This window comes from Chaetodon trifascialis, chromosome 11, assembly GCF_039877785.1.
Source record: "Chaetodon trifascialis isolate fChaTrf1 chromosome 11, fChaTrf1.hap1, whole genome shotgun sequence".
NCBI lineage: Eukaryota > Metazoa > Chordata > Actinopteri > Chaetodontiformes > Chaetodontidae > Chaetodon > Chaetodon trifascialis.
In genome coordinates this window covers 18184558-18211642 of record NC_092066.1, presented here as the reverse complement: position 1 = coordinate 18211642, position 27085 = coordinate 18184558, and the positions used below count along the sequence as shown (strand labels likewise).

Sequence of the window (27085 nt, the reverse complement as noted above, 5' to 3'; positions counted from 1 at the left end):
GGAAGGCTTTTCAGCACAGAGAGATTGTGTTCGGCACATTTCTTGGATGTGGGAAACGGAAGCGTATCTGTGTCTGTTTTCCACACTTTTTGTCTTCAGCTCAGATTAGTCTGTTTAACTTGATTTTGCCAAGCCCATTTAAAGAAATTAGGCAGCAATAAGGGGAAGACCAGTGTGTTCATACTGACTTTTTGATGGACAAAGAGGAGCATGAAACCTCAGGCTTTAAATTCATGGTTGAATTTGACTTCATCTGTTCATCTCTTCATCTCTTCATCTGCATGGACCCTCCAGGTCTCAGTTTGTGTATCAATAACATATCATTAATGGTTTTGGAGCAGTCATTAAGAATAGCTGTAATCTGTATTTATGTCTTGTTTCCAAAGGTGTCTTCATAAACACTTGGAAAAAATGGAGCATGCAGAGGCAGATTCCAGCTACGCTCCTCCAAGTGGTTACTTTTCAATGTACCCCGGGTTTTAACTGATTTGGGGAAAACTGCCTTTTCCTACTATGCCCCCATGGGCTTGGAATAATCTGCAGAAAGACCTTGGATTAGAAACACTCATATAAATTAATACATTTAAGGGCATCATAATGAATGTGGTGACGGAGACGTGCTTGTTTTTCTTGAGAGGTCCGCTATGTTTTAATAGTTGTTCTTGTTGTTTCATTGTGGAATATTGTATGTTTTTCTTTTTTGTTTGTTTGTTTGTTTAATATGTCGTATTTGTTGCATTTTAATATGTTCTGACTGGCTGCTACCTTGGCCAGGTCTGTCTTGTAAAAGATTTTGAATCTCAATGGGACTTCCTGGTTAAATAAAGGTAATAATAATAATAAGTTGCCCCTTTGCCGACCCGAAACACCTGACAAGTAGAGTATGTTGTGAACCAGCTTTGAAATGTCCTCAGTGAATCCTACCAGCAGAAAAAAAGGGCAAAAAAGCAAAGAAAATATCATGAAGTGACGTTAGAGTCATAACACTTGACATATTTGATCTGACTAGGGGTTTTTTTTTTTTCACACTTAATGTGACTTGATATTTAGCTTCACTAATTTGGGAAATTCTCTGTCACTTGAAATACATCTCTGTCATATGTTGAATGGGAGAATTGAAACACCGCCCAATAAAACGTAGAGAAAAGTGACAGGATTTCTCTTTAGAACTGATAATATCTCTGCTTGCATTTCTCTCTTTCAACTTGGCCTCATTACCTTCAACATTTATTCACAAAGGAGCTGCTATTATCACCGGATCCTTGCTGAAGCACTGTGACTACGACATATCAGACTTCCCTCAGCTGATCCTCCTGCTGGGAGGTACACAAAGAGTTCAGGAAGGCTTTGGCTGTCTGCAGTTGCAGAAAAATACTTTGCTGACAATTCTGTGGCTCTAAATCTGGTTTTCAGCTCCCACTTCCAAAGCAGACACACACAAACCTCTTTTGCTAGAACCCCAAAACTGTCATCTATTCCCAATGGTGATGTAAAACAATGTTAGAAAAATAGTTTAATAGCTCATCGTAAAGATGTTATTCTATCTCGTAGTGAGGTGACAGTGCAGAGCCATGCTCATCAGTGCTAAGTTATAACATTAATGTGAGTTCCCTGAACATGATTTTGCTTGTAGTGACTTTTCTCACTGGGTTCCTGCTGGAAGATTTATCACAAATGTCCAGTTATTCCTCTTTCCCATTTCTTCCTCTTGGTGCTGGCTGACAACCTGAAACCTTACAGAAAGCTACTGTAACTTTGCATTGGCACCTCAGACTCTTCCCTTTTCTTTCAAAATGTCAGACAAACACACAGATTGTAAGATTTTCACAACCATACTTAACATGTGCCTTAAAGTCAGTCATCTCAACAACTTACGAAATTCACTAGAGCAGTATTGATGCCTCTTACCTCTAACAACCTGTTGAGTTTTAGCTTGTTTATGTTCTTTAAGAACTGCACAGCTTATTGTCAGCATCTTGCATTACAAACTGCAGAATCCATAAACTGAACCGCTGTAATAAACATAAATGGCTTCAGGACTTATTATTGATGGAGAGCGCAGCCTCAGCCCTCAAAGACTGTGATAATAGACTTGGTGCCCCCTGCACTCTCATTACAGAACACATGAACAGTAGAATAATCTGACTCTGAAGTGTGTATGCATTTTACACATCATTGTGAGTAGGACTTGAACTGATGTAAGGTATGACCTGTAGTCTTGAATGCGGCAGGAGAAAGCTGCCTTGGCATCATTATCCCCAATGTTAACCCGTATTTGGCATATTCTCTACATATCCTTGGAAATAACATCCACACTGTGTGCATCTGTCTGCTGTTGGGTGCTTTTACCGTTGATTTAATCTTGTGACTCCGTACCATTGAGACTCTTAACCAACATAAGCTGCAGTCTTCCGTGCTTTGCTACGCTGTTACTCTGCTATAAAATAGGAATACAAACAAACACAGGAAAAAAGGAGGACAGCTTGTTTATGTGTTTGTCAGACTGTGGCATAGTTGACTTTGCAGGATTCAATGAAGCCAGATGAGTGTTTGGGCACAGTGTAAAGTAATGGAGTGCATGAAAGCATCCTGCTGTATGACCCGAGTGGTTTTAGTCTCATACAGGATAAGAGCAACTGATGACTTGGAGTACCTTCCCATACACATAATTTAGAGAAAGATTTCTAAAAGGTTTTCATGAACCAGTAATATCACAGTGTTGCATACTTTTCATGTATTTATCTCTCTAGAAATCACCCAAAGTTGCCTCTTGCCTTTGTTAGATGCAATTGGATTTAGAGCGTGTGACTAATGAGCTATCGTCTGCCAAGGCTGACCAAGCCTCCTGTCCTCTGGTGGGAACGCTCCAGGCAGGAGACAGAGCGGTTGCAAGGTTACATCAGCTCACCATGGTCGACAGCACCAACATGACCTACAGTGGTGCTGTCACTCTGTCAACCCTGATGAGTCCTCTACATCCACAGGATGGACGGCAAGGACACAAATACTAAGAGGCAGACGTTATGTGTTAATGTAATAAGAGATGATAATAAGAGGGAAGGTATGCTACACGTATGACAATGTGCATACAGGGATGCATCATGTTTGTCTTGCTAGTTTGTTTCTGGCTGAAACACCAGCTGTAGTCTGCAGTTTCTGCCTCATATGATGATAATGATGATGAGGACAAATTGATATCTTGGAGCTTGAGAAGTAGAGTGTCACTCACTAGGTGGCGGTATTGAGCCACACTGAGTGAAAGGATTTACAGTGCATAGTAATCCTGTCACTGTTTCCTGCAGTGAAGGCCATTGCAATATGCATGCTTTTTATTATCATGCTGAATTGACTTAATATCACTATAACAGACCTTGCTTTACATGATGAAGAGCAGAATACAGCCTAATCAGGGGAGCAGACTTTTTCTTCGCTGCGTTATTCTCTCAGATATATTTGCGACGTGTTCACAGTTTTCATTCACCCCAATGTATCTGAATGCAGCACCGAATAGTAACAGCATGTTGTCAGTTTCCCTCAGCTCACAGATCTCCCTCCATGTGTTTTGCTCTGTCCAGCACTCTTTTAGCTAATCCCAGTTGCCGTGACCTCTGACCCCTGCCTGGATGGCATCTTATGTAAGCAGCTGGTTTAAGAAAAGCACACGGGAGCAGCCCGTGCGCTCTGTTGCGTCACGTTTCTGCAGGTAAGCTCATTAACAGTTACTCCAGGATGCCCAAGCTATCAACAACTACAAATAAACCCCAGTCGTCAATAGTGAACCAGAGAAGTGACGACACGAGATGAAGGTGTTGGCTTCTGTTTCCAGGCTAAATATTCTTTGTTTCCATGTTTGCAACTTATTTAACTTGGTTGACTCGAGGGCACTGAAACTCACGCTTACTGAGTTTAAAACATACAGTGTAAAATAGCCTGTGGGTTGTGTGTCTGCACCTGATTACACTCCCTGACATTTACAATAGTCTCTTCACATGGGAGAACAGAAACAGCAGAGGAAGAGAAAACACCACGTTTAAGGCCCAATTTGCATCTTTTGTTTTGTATGTTCGTCTTTTAGAATTGCACGACCTCTGCAGCAGGAACCTCTCTACCCCCAACACATACACACAGCACAACACTATCCTCTAACTGCCTCCCCCCAGCTGTCCTTTCCCTATCAGTGAGGGTGAGTCACTCTGCTTCAATAGTCCAATAAGCAGCCATTAAAGCGGCTGAATAATCATAACATTGCTTTCACTAAAGCAGCTCAGTTTTTCTACCAGAGCCTAACACGCTTGTATGAGGAGTAGTTCGTCCTTTGCCTCTCTCTCTCTCTCTCTCTCTCTCCCTCTCTCTCCCTCTCTCTCTCTCTTACGGGCTAAAATGTGAGCGTGTGTTATGATTACAGCTGACAGTGTGTACTCTGCGGTGGTGGACACACTGCTGTCCTCCAGTGTGACACATTTTTAACAATAGCAACAATCTTGCAGCTTGCAGTTGTGTGCAGTCAATATATTCCTCTTTTGTTTCCGGAGTGTTAGAGAAAGTAGTTTTGTCCAACTGCTTCCTGAAAAAAAAAAAAAAAAAGAGTTTTCCCACTGAACAAAACCCGTCCCATTAAAATTGGACAAATGATCTCTTGACATCCTCTTGTTCTTAGGCCTGAGTGCAGCCTTTGACAGTGCAGATAACATTATTCTGATCCATCAGCAAAAGCACAAGTGTCTCTCTGGTTCTGCTTTGGACTGGCTTTCTTCACATTTATCCAAAACTAAACTTCACAGTTCCTCTGGGACTCCTCGCTCATCCTCATCTTCCATATCCCGCAGGCTACCCTAAGGCTCGGCTGTTGGTCCAATCCTCTCCTCCATTTATTTCCCCCATTTGGCTGCCTAAAAATAGAAAAACGTCATCTCTTTCCATTATTATTTTGTCGACATTTAATTGAATCTCTCCTTAAAGTGTTTTTCTGTGACATCACATATTCATGTCCAAATAATCAACAGCGTCAAGCAAAAACCCCACAACTGCCATCATATTTTGATCTACTTAAATGAATTTACAATTTAGAAATGACATTGGTCCATGGAAGTACATGACATCACCTTTTTCCAGCTGAGCCCCACCCACTTCAAACCAGTCAGGCAAAACACAGATACAGAGATATCTTAGTTAGTAGCACGTAGAGCTGGGGAGAACTGAGTCAACTGCAGTTACAGCCACATGTTGATCAGAGAGGAGTGTGAGAGGAATGTGCATCGTGTCACCTGTGTGCTCGAACGGCCTCGTGTTAAGATTTAAAAAGAAATTCAATGGGAACCCGCTGGTAAAAACAAGCTTCCATAGCTCTGCCGTGGGTCAGAGTCCAGAGGGCACCTTTTTCAATTAGCATTGAAATGTGTTAAACCTGACTTCATTTAGCTCCAAACTAGGAAGTTTTTGTTTTCTTGACCTGGAGAAAAAACACAACTCAGTTACTTTATGTTTTGATATTGCTCAGGCTTCTCTGTTCAGCCTCCAGAATACTGCAGAAAAACCTGTAACAAGACACAGTATTACTTTTAATCCTCCCTTCACTGGTCCTCCTCTAGTCACAGAATATTTGTATGGAAAGCTCTGCTGGTCTTGTGCCATCACACTGTATATATTGCTGAACTCCTCTCCCCAAGAAACCCGAGGCCCTTCTATCAGAGCTTTTATCTGTCGCTCATTCAAGGACAAGATCATAGAATCCTCTTTCCTCTTCTATTGGATTATTTTTTTCAGTCTATTCAAGATTCCAGTAAAGGACTTAAGGAAACTCTTTTCCTTAATGGCTTTTAACTGTGTCTAGCCTCTTTTGTGATCCTGTGTTTGTCTGTATGTCTGTGGGTGACTGATGTATTTTATGTTTGGTCCTCACCGTCCATTAAAGCTCAAGAGCTCTGAAATTCTAAACAGAAATCGAATCAAGAGATGTCCACTAGCAGACCAATTCTAAACTTCATCATTTTGAAAAAGCGCATCAAAGTGCGCATTTAGACGTGCTCTGATTTCCACTGAAGGAAATATTCTGCCAAACGTTATATTCTCCGAGACCTTGTGTAATATGTATGCAGTTGGCTGCTGGAGTGTCTGCTCGAGGCTAGCCAAGAGGTGGTAAGGCATCAGGGGACAGCGGCCATGTGACCACGGCTGCAGGGATTGGTTTAGTGCAGATGTGACATCAGCGAGCCTCCCACTCCCTCCCTCCTCCCCTCTCTCTCCCAGTCTCTCCCTGCCTCTCTCTCTGTGGCGCTCTGCTTTTTTCTCCTCCACCTTTCCTCAGCATCCCCCCTCTCAGAGATAGCGTGTGTCGGTGGCGCTCGGGCAACTGGGGCCTAACGTGCACACAGAGAGGACCCCCCAGCCCCCGATTTGCGGCATCTTCCTCGGGTGTCTCTTCTCACTGTGTCCTCCACCGCTGCTGCCTCCTCTCAGCTGTGCCCCCACCCCACCTCCGTGTGCGGGTGTCTGGGAGTTGGGCCCTTGGGGGTGGAGGGAATCAACATCGTGCTTCGCTGGGGAGCTGTGCAGAATTAGCTATGCCCTGCCCAGGCATCCTTTGACCGGCTCCATTTCTGTCCGCCTGCGCACCAGAGGACAACGTAGGATGAAAATCTGCAATCATGATGCAAGGTAAATGATCTGTGCACTTCTTCTCCTCCTTTATTTGCCACGTTTGTTCCCCTGCGTCCTCTTCCTGTCCTCTTGTGTCCTGCTGGGCCGTTAAAGCGAGCGACTACAGTGATGCGATCTGTCGTACCGTAAGGACCTCTGAGCTGAACTAAGCTGAGTATATGCATGACCAGTGTGACAATGTAGCCATTGTGTGTGTGTGTGTGTGTGTGTGTGTGTGTGTGTGTGTGTGTGTGTGTGTGTGTGTGTGTGTGTGACGTTGTTTGTCACAGGCTGACATGTAAGCAAAGGTGTGTGAGGTGTGGATTTGTGAAGGAGCTGACGCGCACAGCAGTGTAGCTGTTCGTGTGTGTTGGCACATGTGCCTGTGCATGTCAGTCTTAACATGTGCAGATTATACTTCAGTCTCTATCTGTACACTCAGTCTGTGCTATAAAGGCGTTTTTGAGGAGATGAGAGCAGCTCAGGAAGCTGCTCTCATCCATGCCTCTGCTGCTGATGCTATCAGTGCATAATATCATGCCAGTGGGGCAGGTGTTAAACCATGAAGTGAAGCAAAGGATGCTATACCAAAGTTAACTGTGGTGGAAATGAGGTAAAATACATTATAAACTATGATGGAGGACCTAAATCATATATCTAACCCTGCATGACAGATGCTGGGCCTTTACCATCCATTAATGCCAACGTGGTAATGGAAGGTGGCTATTATTAGCAAAAGGCCTGCAGTCAGGCTGCCATGATATTGTGCTCAGTTCACGAGCTACACAACAACACAGATGTCACATGCTTATCATAGCCTTTGTGAGCTACACGTGCATTGCTAATTACACAGCATAGGCTGTCAGGTGCCGTTAGTGACATTCAGTACATGTTATTTGGACTCAAACTTGGCTGCAGTGCTTTTGCTCCAGTGACAGCCGTCTCGTGGATGCAGCGTGTGGGTTGCTCTCAAACTAAATAACTCAATGCAGTATCTCAGGAACATGGATCTTAGACTGCATTTTAGTCTTGGATTAAAATTTGTCCAGATGACCCCTTTCTGAACTCTAAATTTATACTCTGCGTCAGATTTATTAACTGTCACTTGACATTGACTCCAAGGTCCATACCGGTAGTTTTGAATGTTTCAGCGCACTAGAAATGATACAATTCATCATCCGTCCACATTGTAGAGCCAATGAGAAGGTGGACCGAGAAACTCAACACCACAGACAAAAGGGTGGAATCACAATATAATACTAGTATCATAAGTATTAATTAGTAGGTGATGGTAATGTGGCATTTATCTGTTCGCCAATTGCCAAAGAAGAAATTTATTGTGAGCTAGCACAATGTTTAAGTTCTTCTGCAGTTTCAAACTCTCAAATTAAAATTAAATAAAGGTAAAAACAACAAACCACCAAAACAGACAATAAAATGCTGTACTTCCAGGTAGCACGCTCTTATTTGTCAGCGTACCTTTAAACGTGGAGTTGTAGGGACTGGAGTGCATGCCAAGTGCATCAATGCTGAGCAGGTCTTTCCTGGACAGTGTTCAAAAGCAGGTGGTCCCAGCTTTGGTCATATCGCTCCTTTCTTTCTTCTTTGTCTCAAACCTATATCTCTGGCAACAGAGGCGTGGTGCAGAGACAGGTGTGTAAAGAATGGCAAGAGGAGATTTTTCACACTGAGTGACTGACAGTTTGTCTGTTTGCCTTCGCAGTGGTTTGTTCAGATATTTATAAGAAGCTCCATCGTCCGAGATTTGAGAATCAGCTGCTGAGGAGTGACCTTAATGAGCTGCGTTTTCAGAAAGCCAAACAGTCAAAACGTTGAACTCCAAAGTCCGCTTTCATCGTTTCTTCTGAAGCTTCCAGTCGCATCTAGTAGCCTTCATCTGCACATGCAGCGTGGTCTGTAGTGAAGTCCATCCAGCGATGAAGGCCAGAAATCTTACATTAGCTGCTAGATTTTTTTTTAGCTTTCAGCTGCACCATCTGCTAAAGAAGGCCACAAGATGCAGCTGAAAGAAATGGAGTAAGTGGACCTTGAGTTAAGAAGTTTTTCTTAAAGTAAGAAAGTTTTCTGGGTTTTAAAAGTTGCTATTTCATGACCGGATCTGATGTCTTAGACATCCAAAAGACTATAAAGACGAGCCTGCTTCTTGTCTCATTCGAGTTTAGAGTGTCAAGATGGATTTCATACCACAGTGAAATGGATAGGGACATTTTTTGGAAATTTGGAAATTGATCTATACAAATATTTTACAAATGTTTTTCACATTTGTCTGAAAGCATGAGGATATGCATTTGAAACCCTGTTTTAAAATTGGGTTGATGTTGCATTATGTTACGCTATACTGACAATGATCAGCAGGAATGGAGAGGATCTGCCATTTGTTTGCAGGTTAACACATGTGAAATCACCAACTAGCATGAAAAAGAAGACCCAACCCGAGCGATATTTACACCTGATATCATTAATTACAATGATACCTCTGTTTAATGAGTGTTGCAGGGCTGTCCTCAGGCAAACTTTGTAAATGGGTTACAAAAGCAACAGTCCTCCTGCGATGCACAACGTGAACCAAAACTACTGATACATACTGATCAGCAGGTTGTTACATATTAACGTCAGGATTGATCCTCTATTTTCACTCCTCATCACACAAGACACGTGCGGGTGAGGACTGGACAGAAGGCTGGCTGTCTCTATTTATGAAGAGCCATGATGCAGGGATAATCTGTGCTACTGAGCAGCCCAGCTAGCTACCAATACATCACGGGCCCTGACACATCCTTCAGTACCCAGAGAGCAAGTGAATGGTACCGAGCACCAGTCCAGTGCAGTGCCGTCACATTTATAGTATTCATTAGTCTTAATATCAGGATTTCAGGGTGAGTTGGATGATTCACCAAATCAGTGACTCAATATTTATTTGGATTTCAGAGTCAGCTTCATTTCCAAAACAAAATGCCATTAAACAATGCAAAATGTCAGTTTAGGAGCATGTGATATGTTCCTGTTTAAAACGCAGCCTTCAAAGTAAAAAAAGAGACGATGAACACAAACTGCGCTGCCTCTGAAGAGCACAAAATGTTCATCCTCCCAACTGTCCGTCACGTGTCCCTGTCGCTCTTATATGGATGTGAGAATCAACTGTGCTCTCTCGTCTTCTGAAACGCTGTTATGCAAACCTTTGAGTTGTCTATTTTGGGAAAAAAAAAACATGTTCCACAGAGCAGCCGAAACATAAAAAAGAGAAAAATAGGAAAAATGCTCCTGTGATTTCTTTTGCCGTCAGCAGACCTAACTGTGTCTTCTTTTATGTTATGCTGGTACATGTTGCACAAAATCTCATTGCCTCAATACCTTTGACACGAGGGAAGCTGGAGGACTGTCAGTGTCAATGAACTCATTAAGCTTCAGTAACCGATGCTGAGCAGCCGGTTGGCTCAATTTGATATGTGAGGCTTTCTTGTTTGGTTTCAGTCAAACAGTCTACGATTCTGTCTGTTTTCAATCATCAAAATCAAATGTTCTAATGTTAGCTATGCTAGCAGCAAGGCTCTGTGGATGAAATGTCTGTCTGTGGTCACTTCAGGTCCACGCAAAACTTCCCACACTGAAATAACAATTATTGGAAAGACCGCCATGAACGGTTCCTCATGATCCCCAGAGGATGGATCCTCCAGCCTTTGGTGATCCTTTGACTTTTGCTCTCAGTCTTTATCTTGTGAACTGTCTCTCAGCTTAGCTTGCTTTGTCTTTAATGCTAATTAGCAAATATTGCTAATCCACTAAACTATGATCATCAACATCCATCCATCCATTTTCTATGCCGCTTATCCCTTTCGGGGTCGCGGGGGGGCCAGAGCCTTTCTCGGCTGTCAACGGGCGAGAGGCGGGGTACACCCTGGACCGGTCGCCAGCCGATCGCAGGGCACATACACACACCATTCACACTCACACTCACACCTAGGGGCAATTTAGAGTCACCAATTAACCTAATGAGCATGTTTTTGGTCTGTGGGAGGAAGCCGGAGTACCCAGAGAGAACCCACGCATGCATGGGAAGAACATGCAAACTTCACACAGAAAGGCCCGACCCGGGAATCGAACCTGCGACCTTCTTGCTGTGAGGCACGTGCACTACCTGCTGCGCCACCGTGCAGCCCCGATCATCAACATTAAACAGTATATTAGCATACAACGTTTTTTTGCTAACAGTCTCAGCTGATAGAGAAGTGTCCAGGCTCGCCTCTGTTCCTAACGCAGCCTCTAACTGAGCATTTCTGTCTGAAACGTGAAGCATATTCCTGAGGTGTACTGTCCTCCTCGGCTCTCTATCTGGTGAACCTGCTAAGCATCATTATGGTCACATTGTCACTGAGAGCATGTTAGCATACTGACTGTAGCATTTAGCTCAAAGCCCCGCTCTTCCTAAGCACAGAGCTGCTAGCGTGGCTGTCGAGTCTTGTTGACATAAATTTGAAGTGATCACGCTCTCAGGCTGAATGGTATGATCCATGAGTTTTCAAGGCTCGGGCTGCAACCACAGATTCATTTCATGATAGTCATTTAGTCAAATCCATCCCAATTTCCTGAGCCCCAAATTGTATCTTCATAGGCCTACTCCATATTTTGCCTGACAATCAGTCCAAAAACCCAGAAGAATTCAGATGAAAACAAATCCTTATGATTTGCTCAGTCAGTGACGCTCCAAACCAGAAATAAAACCACAGATGAATCATTACACGAGAATTCCACCTAGTAATACTTCCACAGACACCTTTAGGCATTGCACACGTTGAATCTTTGTTAGTTTTCTCAGTCATCCTGATTCGATCGCTGCGTGGTGCCAACCGTCAGTGCTGCAGGGGTCTTGGCATCCAGTTTGGCTGACAGGCTGCTGTAGTGGATCTCTCTAATGAAGTGGACACATTGATCAACCGTTGCTCGTGTTTTCTTTCCATTCCATATCGTCGGGGAGGGGACACTTAGCGGGATTGCGTCTGCGCTGCTTCATTTTACGCGGAGGTTTTGTCCAGATGGCAGGATGTTTGTGTCCTGACTCCATACATTCATGTTTATCAGCTTATTGGGGTCACTGTATTTCCTGTGCACGTATAAGATCGACTTACTGTACATCAGCCTGTTACTCCTCTGTGTTATTTGCTTTTAAGTGCATTTTAATGGCAAGACAGTTAACTTTAGATTAGGCCCTAAAACTTGAAATTAATTCTTCATGATGTTGCTCCCTCTCTCTCTCTCTCTCTCTCTCTCTCTCTCTCTCTCTCTCTCTCTCTCTCTCTCTCTCTCTGCTCTAGGACTGAAAAATCGAACAAGGAAAGCCCTGGGCTTACGAAAGAAAGACAAGGATACAGACACAACGTGAATGAGCTCACACACACATACTCATAACATCATTAATATGCTGAGGTTTTCAACCAGCCGGTTCAACAGTTTGAGAATGTGAACAAACAGGGCTGCGTATCAAACCTACTTACTTATGGAGTATCAGAAGCTGTAAAGAATTGAATGTTTGGTCGTCTTTTTTCACTCATTCTCTGATGAGATAGTTCCTGATTTCAATCACAGTTTTGCTAATTTGACACTATTTTATAGAAGCAAAGTTCCTGGCTGCTGCTTGTGTTTTGACCTCTTTTGTTGAATGTAAGAAAAGGCTGTTGTAGAAAAACATGGCTGTTCTGTCAAAGTGAGGTTGAAAACGGGATTATTTTGGAGTGAGTATCAAACTTAGACATTGTATTGAGACTAGAACTGAATAATCTCTAAAGATACTTGAAGGATCAGAAAAATTGTGTCTTATGACGTAATTTTTTTCAGCCCAATCACCAGAATAAATGTTGCCGTGGTATGTTTCTGCAAACCACAGTTATGTTGAAACTTCTTTACATTTTAATTTCAAACTTATGTGTGGTTAAGGTCTGGTTAGAGATGTACAATGCAAACATGGCGCCTGGGCTGAATGTTCTTCTTTTTCCTGTTTCTTCACACAGGAGCTCACCTGACAAAGAAGGAAGTGGAAGCGGAAAGAAAGGAAGCGTATGCACATTTTACATTTTCATTTTCAAGCTGTGAAGCTGTTACTGCCTTTAAAGGATAAAAACTGTTTATCACGACTTGGTAGCTAATTTTTGTAGATTTGGCCGTCATTTCTACGTTGTTGTGATAACTTTGTACTCACCTGAGTAACTGCTGAGCTCTGCAAACATGCTGATGTCACTATACAGCAAAGTCTGAAACATGAGAATTCAGACAATCAGACAGGTTGTAAACAAGCGAGCAGTTCATCTAAACCACTTGAATTGCAGAGGAAAAAACATTCCCAGCCCACATGAAATGTTGGTAACAATCCCTCATTGCGCACACGTCAACTAAAGTTAAGATGGTCAGTCTAAATTGTAAGGGATGTTTACGATGGACTGTTGTGGCGCTAATTTTACTGTTTTCCTTTTTTTTTCCTCTTCCAAATGAGTTAGCATAGCATGGCTAAGTTAGCATAAACTATCTGATCGTGTTTCTTTTCATTATTTATAACAGTTTTTCCACAGTTCACTTGATGTGTGCAACCAAAACTACAAAATTAAAAATTATATTTGTTCCTCATCTACGTGCACAAATGAATAATTCACAGTGACATTTTAAAAGTGACCTTATTTGTCATGAACATTATGATGTTCTCCTTTCTTTATTCTGTCTTTTCTCTCTTCTGTTGCCAGAAAAAGGCCAATGGAGCCCCGAATGGATTCTATGGGGAGATTGACTGGGACAGATATGTAAGTGTGCGCCTGTTTTACTTGCACTCCCTCTTTTTGATGTTTCTCACCATGCAGCGACTTTTGCAGCTTTGGTGTGAACTGCTTTTACGGTGCCTTGGCAATCGGTGTCATGTAACGCTAGGTTTAAAATGACTGAGTAAATGCCGTGAATAGAGCTGCATATTCTGTGAGTCAGCAGTAGCTGCAGCCAGGAAGCTGACCGTCTCAGGCAAGCCATCTGTGAAATCTGATCCACATTTATATGCAGAGCTGTTCACAGGGAAGATGGAAATTTAGCGATGCCTCTGTTACAGCGTGTGATGGACTTGAAATGACTGTCGCCTCTTCTCTCTCTCTTTTCCAGGCCTCTCCTGACGTGGACGAGGAGGGCTTCAGTCTCCGGCCCGGTGATGAGGGTGATGATATCCTTTTAGTGAGGAAGTAGTTAGCAGCAGCAGCAGCAGCAGCAGCAGCAGCAGTCTTGGGACTCTTCTCCTGCAAAACTATTGACCTGTTTGGCTGAGTGACTCATTGGATGAGTGCTCCTCAGCATGAAATAGGCCAAATCAATAGTCCCTCCCTCCTTTGCCACATCACATGAGTACGTCCCTCCAACAGCAAAAAAAAAAAAAAAAAAAAAGCAGCAGGAGGGGCAGCCGGTCTGCGCCACATTACATTCAGCCTGGCATCAAGTAGTCACTAACGCCACAACACTCATTAACAACTGACCCCCAGTTCACTGGTATTTTAAATTTCCACTCCCGCAGGTGTCAGCAGCTGTATGTCTGACATGAATTCATAGAGAGGTGGGAGAGGTGGTACTATGGAGACCTCCCCCGAGCGGTATGACTTAGCCGAGGCAGAGCAGGAGTGTCAGTTACATATAGCAGGTGTAATATTGTTAACTGGGACACAGCAGACTGAGACACGGAGCGCACATGTCACTGCCCTGCTGTAGTCAGAGGTGGAGGAAGTACTCAGACCTGAAGTAAAGGTAGCAGTACCACAGTGTAGAGTTACTGTGCTATGGAGAAAAAAATCAAAATACACTCACGTAAATCATGCTTAGCCTTTTCAGAATAATGTTTGTGGCGTTATTGAATTAGAATTATTGTTGCATCTATATCTACATCACTTTAGTGTTGCAGCTGGTAAAGGTGGAGCTTATTTCAGTGGCTTGTGAGCGTGGATCAATAAAATTTTGTCTTAATCTATCGCCATAATTTAATTGTTGATCTGAATCTGTAAAGTAACTGAAGTGAACACATCTATGCAGTGGAGTGAAGAGCACAGTATTTACCTTCATACTGTGGAGGAAACACTCATTTACTTCATAATTGTGCTTAGTTGCAGTATTGATTAAATGTCCTCAGTTCGTCTTCACCGCTGGCTGCACGTGTACAGTTTGTGTTTGAGACAAACTGTATTTGTCTTTAAATGCTGTAGGAGGCTGAATTAGCCTCCATCTTTCACATTGCGGACTGGTTTCTACGTCGTTTGTCCTTCACGGATGTTCACCAGCTTCCAAAGGAAAGCAATTTTTCTCCTCCAGCGACTCTGAGGACGACGAGGACAGCAAGAAAAAGTTCAAAATTAAGATCAAGCCGCTGGTGTCGGACAGTGCCAGGTGTGTCCCTCCATCTATGGACGAGCTAAAAGCCTCAGTGGGAGGCCTGGCACTCTCTCCATCACTGGTGAGCGCTGCTGATCAGCACTCTTGTTCTGCTACACACTACAGAAAGGCACAAATCACACACACACACACACACACACACACACACACACACACACACACACACACACACACACTGCAGGTTACATATTGTAGTAGCTGTCTCTGTCTTACACCTTCTCTGCATTTTGTCTTTTCTTCTCACTGCCATCATCTCACAGAGGAGAAGTCCGGTAAGCCGGTCATCTATTTTCACATCTGCATCCCCACTAACAGACTGCATGGCATGAATTCACTTGGAAATACTTATTACTTCCTGTGATAGCTCACTTATAAAAAGCCTTTTTGGTTTGACCCTTTTCCTCCTTGCATGCAGTTTCTGTCTCACCCTCAGTGTTGCTGTCCTCTCTGGGCCTTAAATGACCTCACCTCTTTTTGTTGACTTTTTTTTGTGTGTTTAGCTACAGCTTTACTTGAACCTGTCTGGCAAAGCGCCCGAGTTACATAATGCACAATAACATAACACACACACAAAGCTGCAAACCTATTGATTTGGTCTCCGCGGAGCTCAGATGCTGAGCGACCTGCCACATTCAGCGTGCGGCTCTGTGCGTGTTGATCGTATGTGATGCTGGTATTGTCCTCATCTCGAGGGTGTTATGGCTCATGTTGCATTATTAAGGCTTTGCGGTGCAAGTAAAGAGGTGCGGTGTGTGCAGTTTTTAGTTGGTGTCCATTTGACTGATTTGTCACTCACTCTCTGACCCAGGTCTGTTCTCTCTTCCTTTTTGCTGGTCTCAGAGACGCAGCCCGGTGAGTTTCTTACCCCATCTGCTGGCTGTTTCAAAGCTGACAGCTTCGTAATCTCAGTTGCATGACCCATTTTCTAAAAAAAAAAATGCCTTTGCCCAAAGTTAAAGTGATACTCAGGAAAATAAGAATAATCCATCTAAGTCAGCTGCGATTCATCTCAAAATCTTAATTTTCTTGAAACAAGAGAAAAATGTGACAATGTGGCGGCAAATGTTTCAGCATTTCTGCTGCAAATCAGCTTAAGAACAGTATATGTTATTGATATAACTGACGTGATTTATGAAAATATATTTGTGACGAGGACATGATTTAATAAGTTCAAACATCATCCACTTAATCTTACTGCTCTGCTTTAAGAAAAAACATCTTAAAATTGAATATAACAATAAAATGTTTTGTTTGTGTTGTACACTTTCACAATATATCGCCTGTATCCTTAATTTCTGCTCTGTTTGGATTCTGTCTTCTACAGGGGCAGATAAAGAGGAATTTGTCCTGTAAGTACAGCTTTCTGGAAACACCTTTGTTTGTCTTCTCCCGTACACAGCAGCGCTTTGACTGAAATACTGATATGCTTACAGTGGAAATGGTAACATGCTGATGCTTATCAGGTAAAATGTTCACCAATCTAGTTGCCAGTGGTTTCGCACATGTTGGTCATAAAGAGCTGAAATTTGGACCTGTTTAAGGGAATTAAGGGAATTTTTTTTAGAAATCCATCCAATAATTGTTGAGATATTTCATCCTGGACCAAAGTTTTTGACCGACCAGCAGACTGATATTACCATCCTTAAAGCCACGCTGTCAGAGGGGCTAAAAATCAGCTTTTTCTGATACGAGTGTGTTCAAATACAAGTGGAACAGAACAACAGGTGTGTTTTTTGTTTGTCATAGGCGAAGAGATTGCCAGACCCAGACGCTCCACCCCGACACCAAGTCCTGCCCCTGAGACGCCAAGGTCTGTCATTCTTTTAGCAATACTGACTGAAAATCTTATTCACTCCGCATGTTTTTGATCCAGATGTGCCTTTTAAGGAATTTTAAAAAATAGAACTTTTTGTCAGTTTTTTGATTGTTGTACGTCTCCTCCGACAGTGACAGGCTGTCGCAGAACGTTCCTGCCTTTTTCGGGCGGCCTTCAGAGACCAAATATGCCAGATATGATGGTCAGTCCCCCTTCCGTCGGACATGACGTGAATTGATGCGAAGCATGGCGTGAAGCAGATTCAGTACAGCGGTGACATTTATCTTTTGTTTGTCAATCATAGTGGTCCCTACTGATGTATGGGGGGACTCGAGACCATGCTCAGAATCACAGCTGAGCAGAAGCTTCCCAACAGGAGGTGAGCTGACATGAGTGAACCTCGCCTCGTCTTTGACGCAGGAGTAACGTCAGTATATATTTTAAATATTGCAATCTGTAATGCTGAACTGGCTGAACTGTCATCCTCGTTGCAGCTCCTCCTCCGCTTCCTCCGAAAAACATACCATCAAGAAGTCATTACGGCTATCCTTCGGACTCTGCTGGTAAGTTTGGCTGAAAAGGCAGCAGTTTCATCTCAATCGCACAGTTGAGGGCTTTGATCTGAATGCATCCTCAAACTCTTTGCAGTTGATCTGCCCAATGGAAGGGCAGCTCGCAGCTCGGCCCCCATCTACCTGAACGTCCTGTCCCCCGCCTCTTACCGAGGCCCCCCCGCCGCTGACCTGGACGACGTGTTCGGCCCCATGGACAGCCCCCGCACCAGTGAGGGCATGGTGTCTCCCAGATGGGTCACTTTCACTGAGGACAGACCCCCGCCGCCCGATGAACCCGCTCCCCCTCCTCCGCCGGACTCTCCTCCCCCAGACACGCCCTCATCCACCCCCTCCACCCCCTGCCTCTCTCCAGGTCCACCGCCAAACGAGCCCCCGCCTTCGCCTCCGCCGTTTTCTCCCGGGTCTCCTCCCCCTTTCACTCCACCAGAGTCACCCCCCTCCATCGTGCTCGGACCTCCTCCTCCGGATGAACCAGCCCCTCCCCTGCCTCCCGACTTCTCCCCCTCTAATTCGCCTCCTCTATGCCTCGACGATGATGCAATCGACGAGGAGGTGCTGCAGTTCGCAGAGTACGCGTCGTCCCCCGCTCCCATCAGCCCCGTGCCCCCTCTGCCAGCAGAGCGGAGGTCTCCTCGGCCAGGAGTCATCTCACCCCTGGTCCTGGCGGGCGTCGGGGGGAAGAGGACTCCAGAGGGAGCGTACCTGAGAGACGATATCCCAGACTTTGTGGGATCACCCAGAGAGCTAACACCAAGCTTCAGGGGCACGCCGCCGCCTCTCCCTCCAACCACCTACAGGTCTATCATGTCTTCACCGGGGCCCTACTCAGGCAGCAGTGAGTACTCCGTCTCTCTCTAAATGTTCACAATGGCCTTTTACGCTGCCTTCACACAAACTATGATAAGTTGGAGAGTGTCCTAGAGTTTGGTTTGTTTGAAAAAGTGAGGCTGACTGCTATCAGTACCACCAAAAACAATGAAACAGAGGCTTGAAGCGCACATCCTTTTGCCTCTTTGCAAGCTGGTTACATTTTCTTAGGTGTTGAGTGTCACCCGAACCAGCTACAGAGCACTCGTCACCATCTCATGAACAGCAGCCACCTTTTGTGTTTGCTGTTTTGGTGATTTTTTCAGTAAATACAACAAAGGACCAAGTATTATGTTGACTAGCCAACTCATTTAGGGTGCAGCAAGTTTTCTTCTAAGCAGTTTTACAAGCTTGTTGCAACTGATATAGTGACAAAATTATATAACAATGCCTGCTACTTTGACTTGAGCAGTATAGCATTAGATTAATATAGTTACCACAAATAATGGTTTTGTAAGTGATGTAACACTTAATTATCATACAATAAGCAAACGTGTCAATAATGTCCTAATTTGAAGTAAATGGGTTTCTTACTGACATCTGGTGGTATGACAGTAAGGTAATGTTCTTCATCCTCAGTAAAGTTTATACACTTCTTTCATGTCCCTCCAGTAACTTTGATGTAGGCACAGATGGCAAATTTAATTCCTAATCTCATAACACACACGACATGATGTTGCTGCATGCTCCGATGTGAGCACTGACAAAGAAGCTATTTACTAAAACAGATGTACTAACGGTGATCTGAGCAGAGCTCGGGATAGTGCCCCTGAAAAGAGTTTGAAGTAAGAGATGAATCTCTTTAATGAATTACAGAAGTGAAATATGGTAAAACATCACAAAACACGACAGTTCTTCAGACTGACAAACAGACCTTTGCAGAGCTGATAGAAGTGAACGCAAACAGTGAATACAAAGTGAATTTTGGTCACAAGTTACAGTCTGAAGCATGTCAGCACACAGCACTGGCTCTGCGAAAGTGACTGTGTGAGCAGAAATGTTGGAGCTGATGCTGAATGATAATCTGAAGGCAGTGCTAACCACAGACACTGGTATGTGCCGCAGGCCCCTCGTCTCCAGCTCGTCCTGCCACGCCTCAGTCTCGAGGCAGTCCGGTCCCTCCGCCTCCTCCTCCTCGACCGTCCTCGCGACCGAAGCTGCCCCCGGGGAAACCAATCACAGACCTGGTACATATGTCATTTCTCTGACTCTTTACTGTGACTTTTTATTCTGACGTTCAAATATAACTGATTATTAATTCTGTATGTTCCTTAATAAAATAAAGCATTTGCCTTCCTTTTGTCATTTCCACTCTTGTGTTGGGTTTTCACGTGTGTGCTGCTGTGTACCGTCACCAGTCTCGGCCCTTCAGTCCGCCAGTTTCAGGCAGCCCTCCTCCTTTCGCCCCCTTGGCCCGGGCGGAGAGCTCTTCCTCCATCTCCTCCATTACTTTGCAGAGTGCAGCATCCACTCCAACCTTAGGAAGGGACCTGAACATGTCCGCTGCAGGTACGCTAGCAGCAAGTCGTCCTGTTCTTCGCGTTTCTCTTTAGCCTCACATCTCGGTCTCTGTCCGTGTTGTCTGTTGCTCATCATCGTGTCCTTGCCTCACGATCTTGTCCCTCTCCATGATTCTCTCCTCCTCATGTCTCTGCTCACTCAGAGGCCTCACAGCCTCTGGTATGGTTTGACCACGGCAGGTTTTATTTAGCTTTCGAAGGTGAGTCGTGCTACTGTAGTCCCGCCAGTGCATGGGCTTACAGCACCTGCCCTCCTTTCACCTGCAGTCCTGTCCACGCTCATGTTCACTGAGCTAGAATATTACTGCCCGTCCATCCCGTGTCCTGCTCACTCAGCTAGAATTTCTAGATGGATTGCTGTTTTTGGATTTTGTCAGTTTGCTTTTGTTTGTTTGTTCTCCCCTATCCTCCCCTGAACCCATGGCTGAACATGTGAGCATATAGGGAACAAATCCAAGAGAATGGATATAGTCCAAGGTTTTAAAGGTGTTTTTTTTCCTCTGTGTGTTTTCAACAGGATGCTCCAGAGGACCCAGTCCACTCACCATGGGACCCCAGGACACCTTGCCCGTGGCAGCTGCCTTCACAGAAACCATCAATGCCTACTTCAAAGGCGCTGACCCCAGCAAGTAGGCCCACATTTCCCTGTAATGTACAATGCAATGACCAGCATGAGTTATAGATCGATGCTTTGATGAAATTCAGAAGTGATGGAACACATACTGTAGACCGTATTTAAATTTGTTATGAGTAGCAAGATGATAGATAGACGAGTGAAGTAAAATACATTCCTGGTAGCAACAAATGACTTTGCTCTTCAGTTTTGGCCCTAAAGGGATTCTGGGAGTGTATGTTCAGCATGATCTCTCCCCTCCCTCCGTCCCAGATGTGTTGTGAAGATCACAGGGGAGATGGTGCTGTCCTTCCCTGCGGGCATAACCAGGCATTTTTCCAGCCACCCATCCCAACCCGTCCTCACCTTTAGCATCAGCAACTACAGCCGACTGGAGCAAGTCCTCCCCAATCCACAGCTGCTGTGCTGGTGAGAATAACGTTACAGGCAAACACACACAATAAAATGGCTGCCCTTTGTTTTTATCGTACACAGCAAATTCTGGCCTTTGGAATAAACTCTCAGTGAGTTCAGATCAGCTCAATTTCAGTGTACATGTGAGACAAACTGAACTCTTGTGGAGTTAAAACTATATCCCATATAGAGTAAAATAGAGCTCTCACCTTGAGTTAATTCTAATGTGAACTCTTAAGTGTTAAGATTCAACACTTGAAAGTGTGTTTTATTTAACACTTATGGAGTTAATATTACAAAACACTAAAAAGGTTTTAGGAGAAAATGGCTGCAAAAACACACCATAATGTTTAGTACAAATTTGCATACAGTGTGTTCAACAATCCATGCTGCATACTTACTGGTGTCACATTTTCAAGTGCAAACAAGTGTAAACATACATTACAGCAGTGTTTCTCATTCCGGTCCTCAGGCCCCCCTGCCCTGCATGTTTTAGACGTTTCCTGCTCCAACACACTTGATTCAAATGATCGGCTCGTCATCAAGCTCTGCAGTGGCTTGATAACGAGCCACTCACAAGTCCAAGACTAACCCTACGTTTACACATAGCAGGGTATTTTCGAAAACAGATATTTTAGCCGCTCCGTTTCAAAAATAACATCGTGCACATAACACCGTTTTCAAAAATGTTGTTGTTTACATGAACATGGATAAATACGCCATCGAGCGCCATCATAACTATGCCAAACCTATGGGCGCGAGTGTAAACAAGGTCGCTCACATGACATTAAGTATTCAGTCGCATGTTGAGACGTTTCGGAACCTAAAACACTGTTTAACCCTGTTTACACGCCAGAGTTTTTAAAAATGATCGTTTTCCGTGAAAAAAACTCGGCCAAACGAAATGAAAACATATGCGTTTTCCATAAGTGTGAACGGGGTCTCAGACAAAACTCCGGCCAAAGTGGAGATTTCTGAAAACGCCGGTTATGTGTTGGCGTGTAAACAGGGCTAAACAGTGTTTTACGTTCCGAAACGTCACAACATGCGACTGAATACTTAACGTCATGTGAGCGATCTTGTTTACACTCACGCCCATTGGTTTGGCATAGTTATGATGGCGCTCGACGGCGTATTTATCCGTGTTCATGTAAACGACAACATTTTTGAAAACGATGTTGTGTGCACGATGTTTTTTTTGAAAACGGAGGGGCCAAAATATCCTTTTTCCAAAATACCCTGCTACGTGTAAACATAGGGTGAACTGGTGGGCGCGACAACAAAACTGTAGATCACTCTACACCTGAGAAGTGTTGAATCCAGCCCCTCAACACCCAGAGAACGAACACTGAAATGTTACACCAGCAAAGAGTATCCCCAACACAAATTGCAGTTTAACTTAGAAAATAAACTCCAAAAATCTTACTCTTTCACACTTTTTTGTCTAACTCCAGATTATTCCACTCCAGAAATTTGCTGTGTGTCTCATTTTGGTCTTCATGGAGTAACTTCATGTTGAGATCGACTGAATTACATGTACCTCTCATTCCTCAGTGATCCCACAATAGACAGTGTCGACACCAAGGAGTTCTGGGTCAACATGCCAAACTTGATGAGCCATCTGAAAAAAGTGGCTGAACAGAAGCCCCAGGCGACATACTACAACGTGGACATGATCAAGTATCAGGTATCACATGCATCTGTTTGTCTGTGTATTTAGCACGTGTTGCTCTAACTGCATCCGTCCACATATCTCACTGTCTTGTGTTTCTGTGTGTCTCAGGTGTCAGCCGCGGGGATCCAGTCCACTCCCCTGAACCTGGCGGTGAGTTGGCGAGGCGATGCCACCAACACAGACCTTAGAATAGACTACAAATACAACATGGAGGCCATGGCCGCCCCCATGCCACTACACAACATCCACTTCCTGGTTCCTGTGGATGGAGGCATTGCCAAAGTCCAGGCCATGATCCCTGCCGCCACCTGGTAAGCATTCAGACTCAGCTGTAGGGGCTAATGTAGAGAGGCCAGTGCATGCCCAATAATAGATATATGAGCAGTTATACATTGTTTCTGAGCACAGAGAACTTTTGATAATCAAGATTTCTGTGTTAGCACGGCCCTGGATTTAGGCCGAATAGGTCTGGCGTGGCTTCCCGTCATACAGCAACATGCCCTCTGTAATGTAGAATTACTCTCTCACAAAGGAATCCAGAGCAGCAGACGATACAGTGGAAAATCCCCAGCCTCTCTCACAGATCTGAAAATGGAGGTAAGTGTTCTTACACAATGTACTTGTTAAACAAACATCATATTCTCCCTCATGTCAGTGGACTTTCAAGGTGAAATCTGATGAGTCTAGAAGTTTTTATTCTTTTCAGTCTAAATGTGTTATTTTCACTTCACACTACGCACGCACAAAACGATCAGTACTGTATCCGTGGCCCACAGGAGTAGGGGCTCTCCTGGGCCGGTTCCAGATGACAGAAGGTCCCTGTAGACCCTCCCAGCTGGCAGTTCAGTTCACCAGTGAGGGGAGCACTCTGTCAGGGTGCGACATCCAGCTGGTCGGGACTGGCTACCGGCTATCACTGGTCAAGAAGAGATTCGCTTCAGGTCAGTTTGAATATCAGAAATGCGTGTGACCTCATGTCGGCTGATTTTTGAAACTTTAGTGCAGTCATCTGCTCAAAGACACTCTGAACTTCTCCGCCCTTTGATATGCTTTGTTTTGCTTCACAGGGAAGTATTTGGCGGATAATTAGTGGACCCGTTTGTGAAGGGAACCAAAAGAATCAACATCTTTTTGACTGTGAAGACTATGGATCCATCCCATGTTTAGTGCATTTGAAACTTTCTCTTTAGCAGCCATTAGAAATAATGGTTGAGATATAACAGAATAACAGAACACAGGCACACACACAGATGACATTTGACTTCATAACATCACATTCAGTAGACTGACTGCTGCTGAGAGTTTATGCAAGTGAATACAAATCATTAGTTTTGTGCACTTGGAACACTTTTGGGCTTACATGGGTTAAAATATAGGAAACCCTGATTCTTTGTTCTTGTTAACATAATTGTGGATTCATACAGCGATCCAGCCTTATTCATTGCCATTTCCTTCGTCTAACTGGTTGTCATTGCAAATGCACTGTAAACGATAATGTGAATAGATTATATAATACTAAAACAATCTTAAACAAGGTGGAAAAGAATTGAAAATGTCAAAAAAAGTGTAGTATATGGTTGCTTTGCAGTTGTATTTCAGTATGTTCTGGGTTACTTGGTAATATCTTATGTACACTGCCACCTCAAATCAGACTTTTCTCCACCATGTGTGACCCATCTTTAGTGTAGTCGAAGCAGAATTTGTGTTTCTGTGTAGGCAGCCTGCCTTTGAAATGCCACAGCCCATTCTGTCAGTCTTATGACTGCTCAGCTCACAGTTCAGCATGACCTGCAGTGCTGGACTAACACCAGCGCTCTCAATCTGAAGTAGCTTTTATATAGGATTGTATTTGTGCCTCAGTCTGGATCTCATGATGAGGGATTTTAAGCCCAGTAACACATTGTGTGCAAGCACATAGATTATACTTTGTAGAGAAACAACCAACGTGCACAAGAATGCTTTACTTTGAGCAGAAAGAAATCTATTTCATGCTCAATAAATGTGTTGGTTTGTAGTGAGCTTAGTATTAACCTCCCTTTACTCATTTGCCTTATCTCAAATTTATGTGAACGAGGTGGCTTGTAGTGACACGAATAGAGTGTAGGTCACTGCTCGCATAGCATTGTTTTTGTCTGCAGCAGGCAGCTGTTAGCTGTGATGAACCCACAGTGCAACTGTACACTACCTATTCAGCACCACACAGCAGATATCAAAGTTAGCTTTTAGCTGGTGGACCTTGTGGAACATTTAGCTGCTATAAAGCCAGATTTTTCCCTCAGGAGTGGGAAGAGACTAAAATGTGTTCACGGCCAGTTTCTGGACTATCCTAGAGGCCAAAGGCACAAGTTCACTTTTTTTTAATCGGGGCTTCATTAATCATTATAATGTCTTGGCTGTGTAGCTGACAATTGTCAAATTATTCAGTTAACTTTGTTGCATTACTGGCAGACATTAGCTAGCAACCTACCAAGACAGCTAGTCTGAAAGCTAATCGATACAGATAAATAAACCCAGGTATGTCAGCAAAACTGTATTAAGTACTTATTGTTAATGTGTGGCCATGCACACACTGAGTAGATCGGTTTGTTACAGTGTGTTTATGTGGATAATAGCAAACATAATAATAAATGACTGATAACAATTTCTCTACAAATTATAATTGTGCCTGCAAAAATTTTTTTTTGGTGGTGCTCAAAATGTCCCATCCTGCAAACAGGATTGAAGCTCGTATATGTAATGCTCTACTTTTACACGTGCAGCGTTTACAGGTGCTTGGATGGTAGTTTGCCATTAACGGGTCATGAGAGCTGAAACTGTCAGTCTGTCAGTTACACCTCCACCTGTTTGACCTGCTGCAGGACAAAATCATTACATCGCCACTATGGACACGTGCAATGCTGAGATCCATCAGATTTCCCTCATCACAACACTGTCATAACAATGAGGTGAGACTAACAGAAGCTGCTACTTTGACTGGAACAGTTTGGTTAATTTAATGTTACTGTTCCAGACGTTATATTTGAACGGGCCTTACGATGTAAGACACATACAGAGCCAGATGTGAGTGCCATACAGTGGTGAAAAGGAGCTTTAAGTTTCACGGGAAACGTCGAGGGGACCTGGGCGGAAGATTGTAGGAGTTGCCTTTGATGCTGCTTAAAAACTTGGCCAATTCCTTTAACCTTGATCTTTGACTGAGGTCCTGCCAAGTGTTATAGGGGGCATCACAGAGTAATGAAAAAAAAAAAAAAGTATCAGGAAGACAACACTATTCCCTGTGTTCTGTTTAATTTCCTTTCTTTTCCACCATGTTAAATAAATGTTTTATCATTTTCTAATAGCAATATTTAAAAACTTAAGTGTAAAAAGTGTACATAAAAAGCTATGTTTCAAATATTTCTCTGGGCATATGGATGTGTCTGTGATTGTCTCTTGGTTTATTGATGTCAGCACTCATAATGCATTAGGTTCTATGTAACGACACCACCACTCTTCATGTATTGTTTTACATGTGGGTTTCTTGTACAAAAAAAAAAAAGTTACTGTTGATGAATAACTCCAAACGGTGCCGCATGAAATCTGCATTTGTCCATCACCAGTCTTATCAATGCAATACCAGTTTATCCATTTCAATAAGGTCATGATTTGTGTGTTATTGTATAATCGTGCTACGAGAGGAGACGTTTTGCCTTCACTTAAACCTCTGATCTCTGTTTCGCTGTTGTTGCACCTTCAGAAATCCATCGTCAAGAAATTTGGCATGTATTCATTGATATTTCCATTCCATGCATCTGATATAGGTGTTTGACATTCTCCTGTGTTTGACTTGCACACAAAACACACCTTCAAGTTCATGAAAAACACAATTCATGGCTTCATGCCTCATGCTGATATGTGTTTGAACATCACATTTTCTAGAATGTTTCAGTATGTTGACTCAGTTTGGGCCTGGGTGTCATATTTCGTTTAGTTCTTGGTTAAAGAAAAATCATTTTTTTCTTCAGTTGATTAAGAACAACGGTTCACTGTTTCTGTTAATAATGCTTATGTTTTTCTTTGCCTTATTTTTGAGCATACGCTAAGTCCTCCAACATGGGAGGGTTTCTGTAAGTTTATTTTTTCTACAACTTTTTGGCTGTATTCCTTTCACTGCATTAGACACAGAATATGCAAACATTTCATGTAAATTTCCCATCCAAAGATTTTGAAAGTAAATATATGAAAAAATCAATATAATGTAATACCTGTTTTACTTGGTAATAAAGAAGAGGAAATACGAGCCGTGTATCTCCCTCTCATTTCTTCAAACATATAGTATACTTTATATATATACTTTTGGAATTTTACTCATCACAAGTTCCACAAAGCCTCAACTGGGTTTCATTCGAGCCATCGGAGAGGAGACGGTATGGAGACAAATGTTATCAGACGAGCTGAGACAACAATCTCCCTACAAAGTCCATTTAGTCAGACGTGTTCACATTGCCTTAAAAGCTGAGGTTCAAGGTTCATTCTTGACCTTGGAAACACTTGAACCAAAATGAGAAGTCC

General features: G+C 43.4%; 1 protein-coding gene across 1 annotated transcript; it reads left to right on the top strand.

The window, feature by feature from the left end:
• The first annotated feature begins 6244 nt into the window (after window positions 1–6244).
• LOC139338617 (SH3-containing GRB2-like protein 3-interacting protein 1) lies at window positions 6245–26815 on the top strand. The gene is made up of 23 exons (XM_070973797.1): window positions 6245–6654; window positions 11967–12030; window positions 12660–12705; window positions 13383–13439; window positions 13786–13843; window positions 14940–15115; window positions 15315–15326; window positions 15895–15906; window positions 16379–16403; window positions 16801–16864; window positions 17002–17072; window positions 17175–17249; window positions 17365–17433; window positions 17519–18280; window positions 19378–19499; window positions 19671–19821; window positions 20350–20461; window positions 20719–20874; window positions 22414–22546; window positions 22643–22845; window positions 23067–23131; window positions 23311–23475; window positions 23602–26815. Exons 1-23 carry the CDS (start codon window positions 6645–6647, stop codon window positions 23622–23624), a joined length of 2631 nt encoding a protein of 876 aa, XP_070829898.1. The 5' UTR covers window positions 6245–6644; the 3' UTR covers window positions 23625–26815.
• Window positions 26816–27085: the final 270 nt, after the last annotated feature.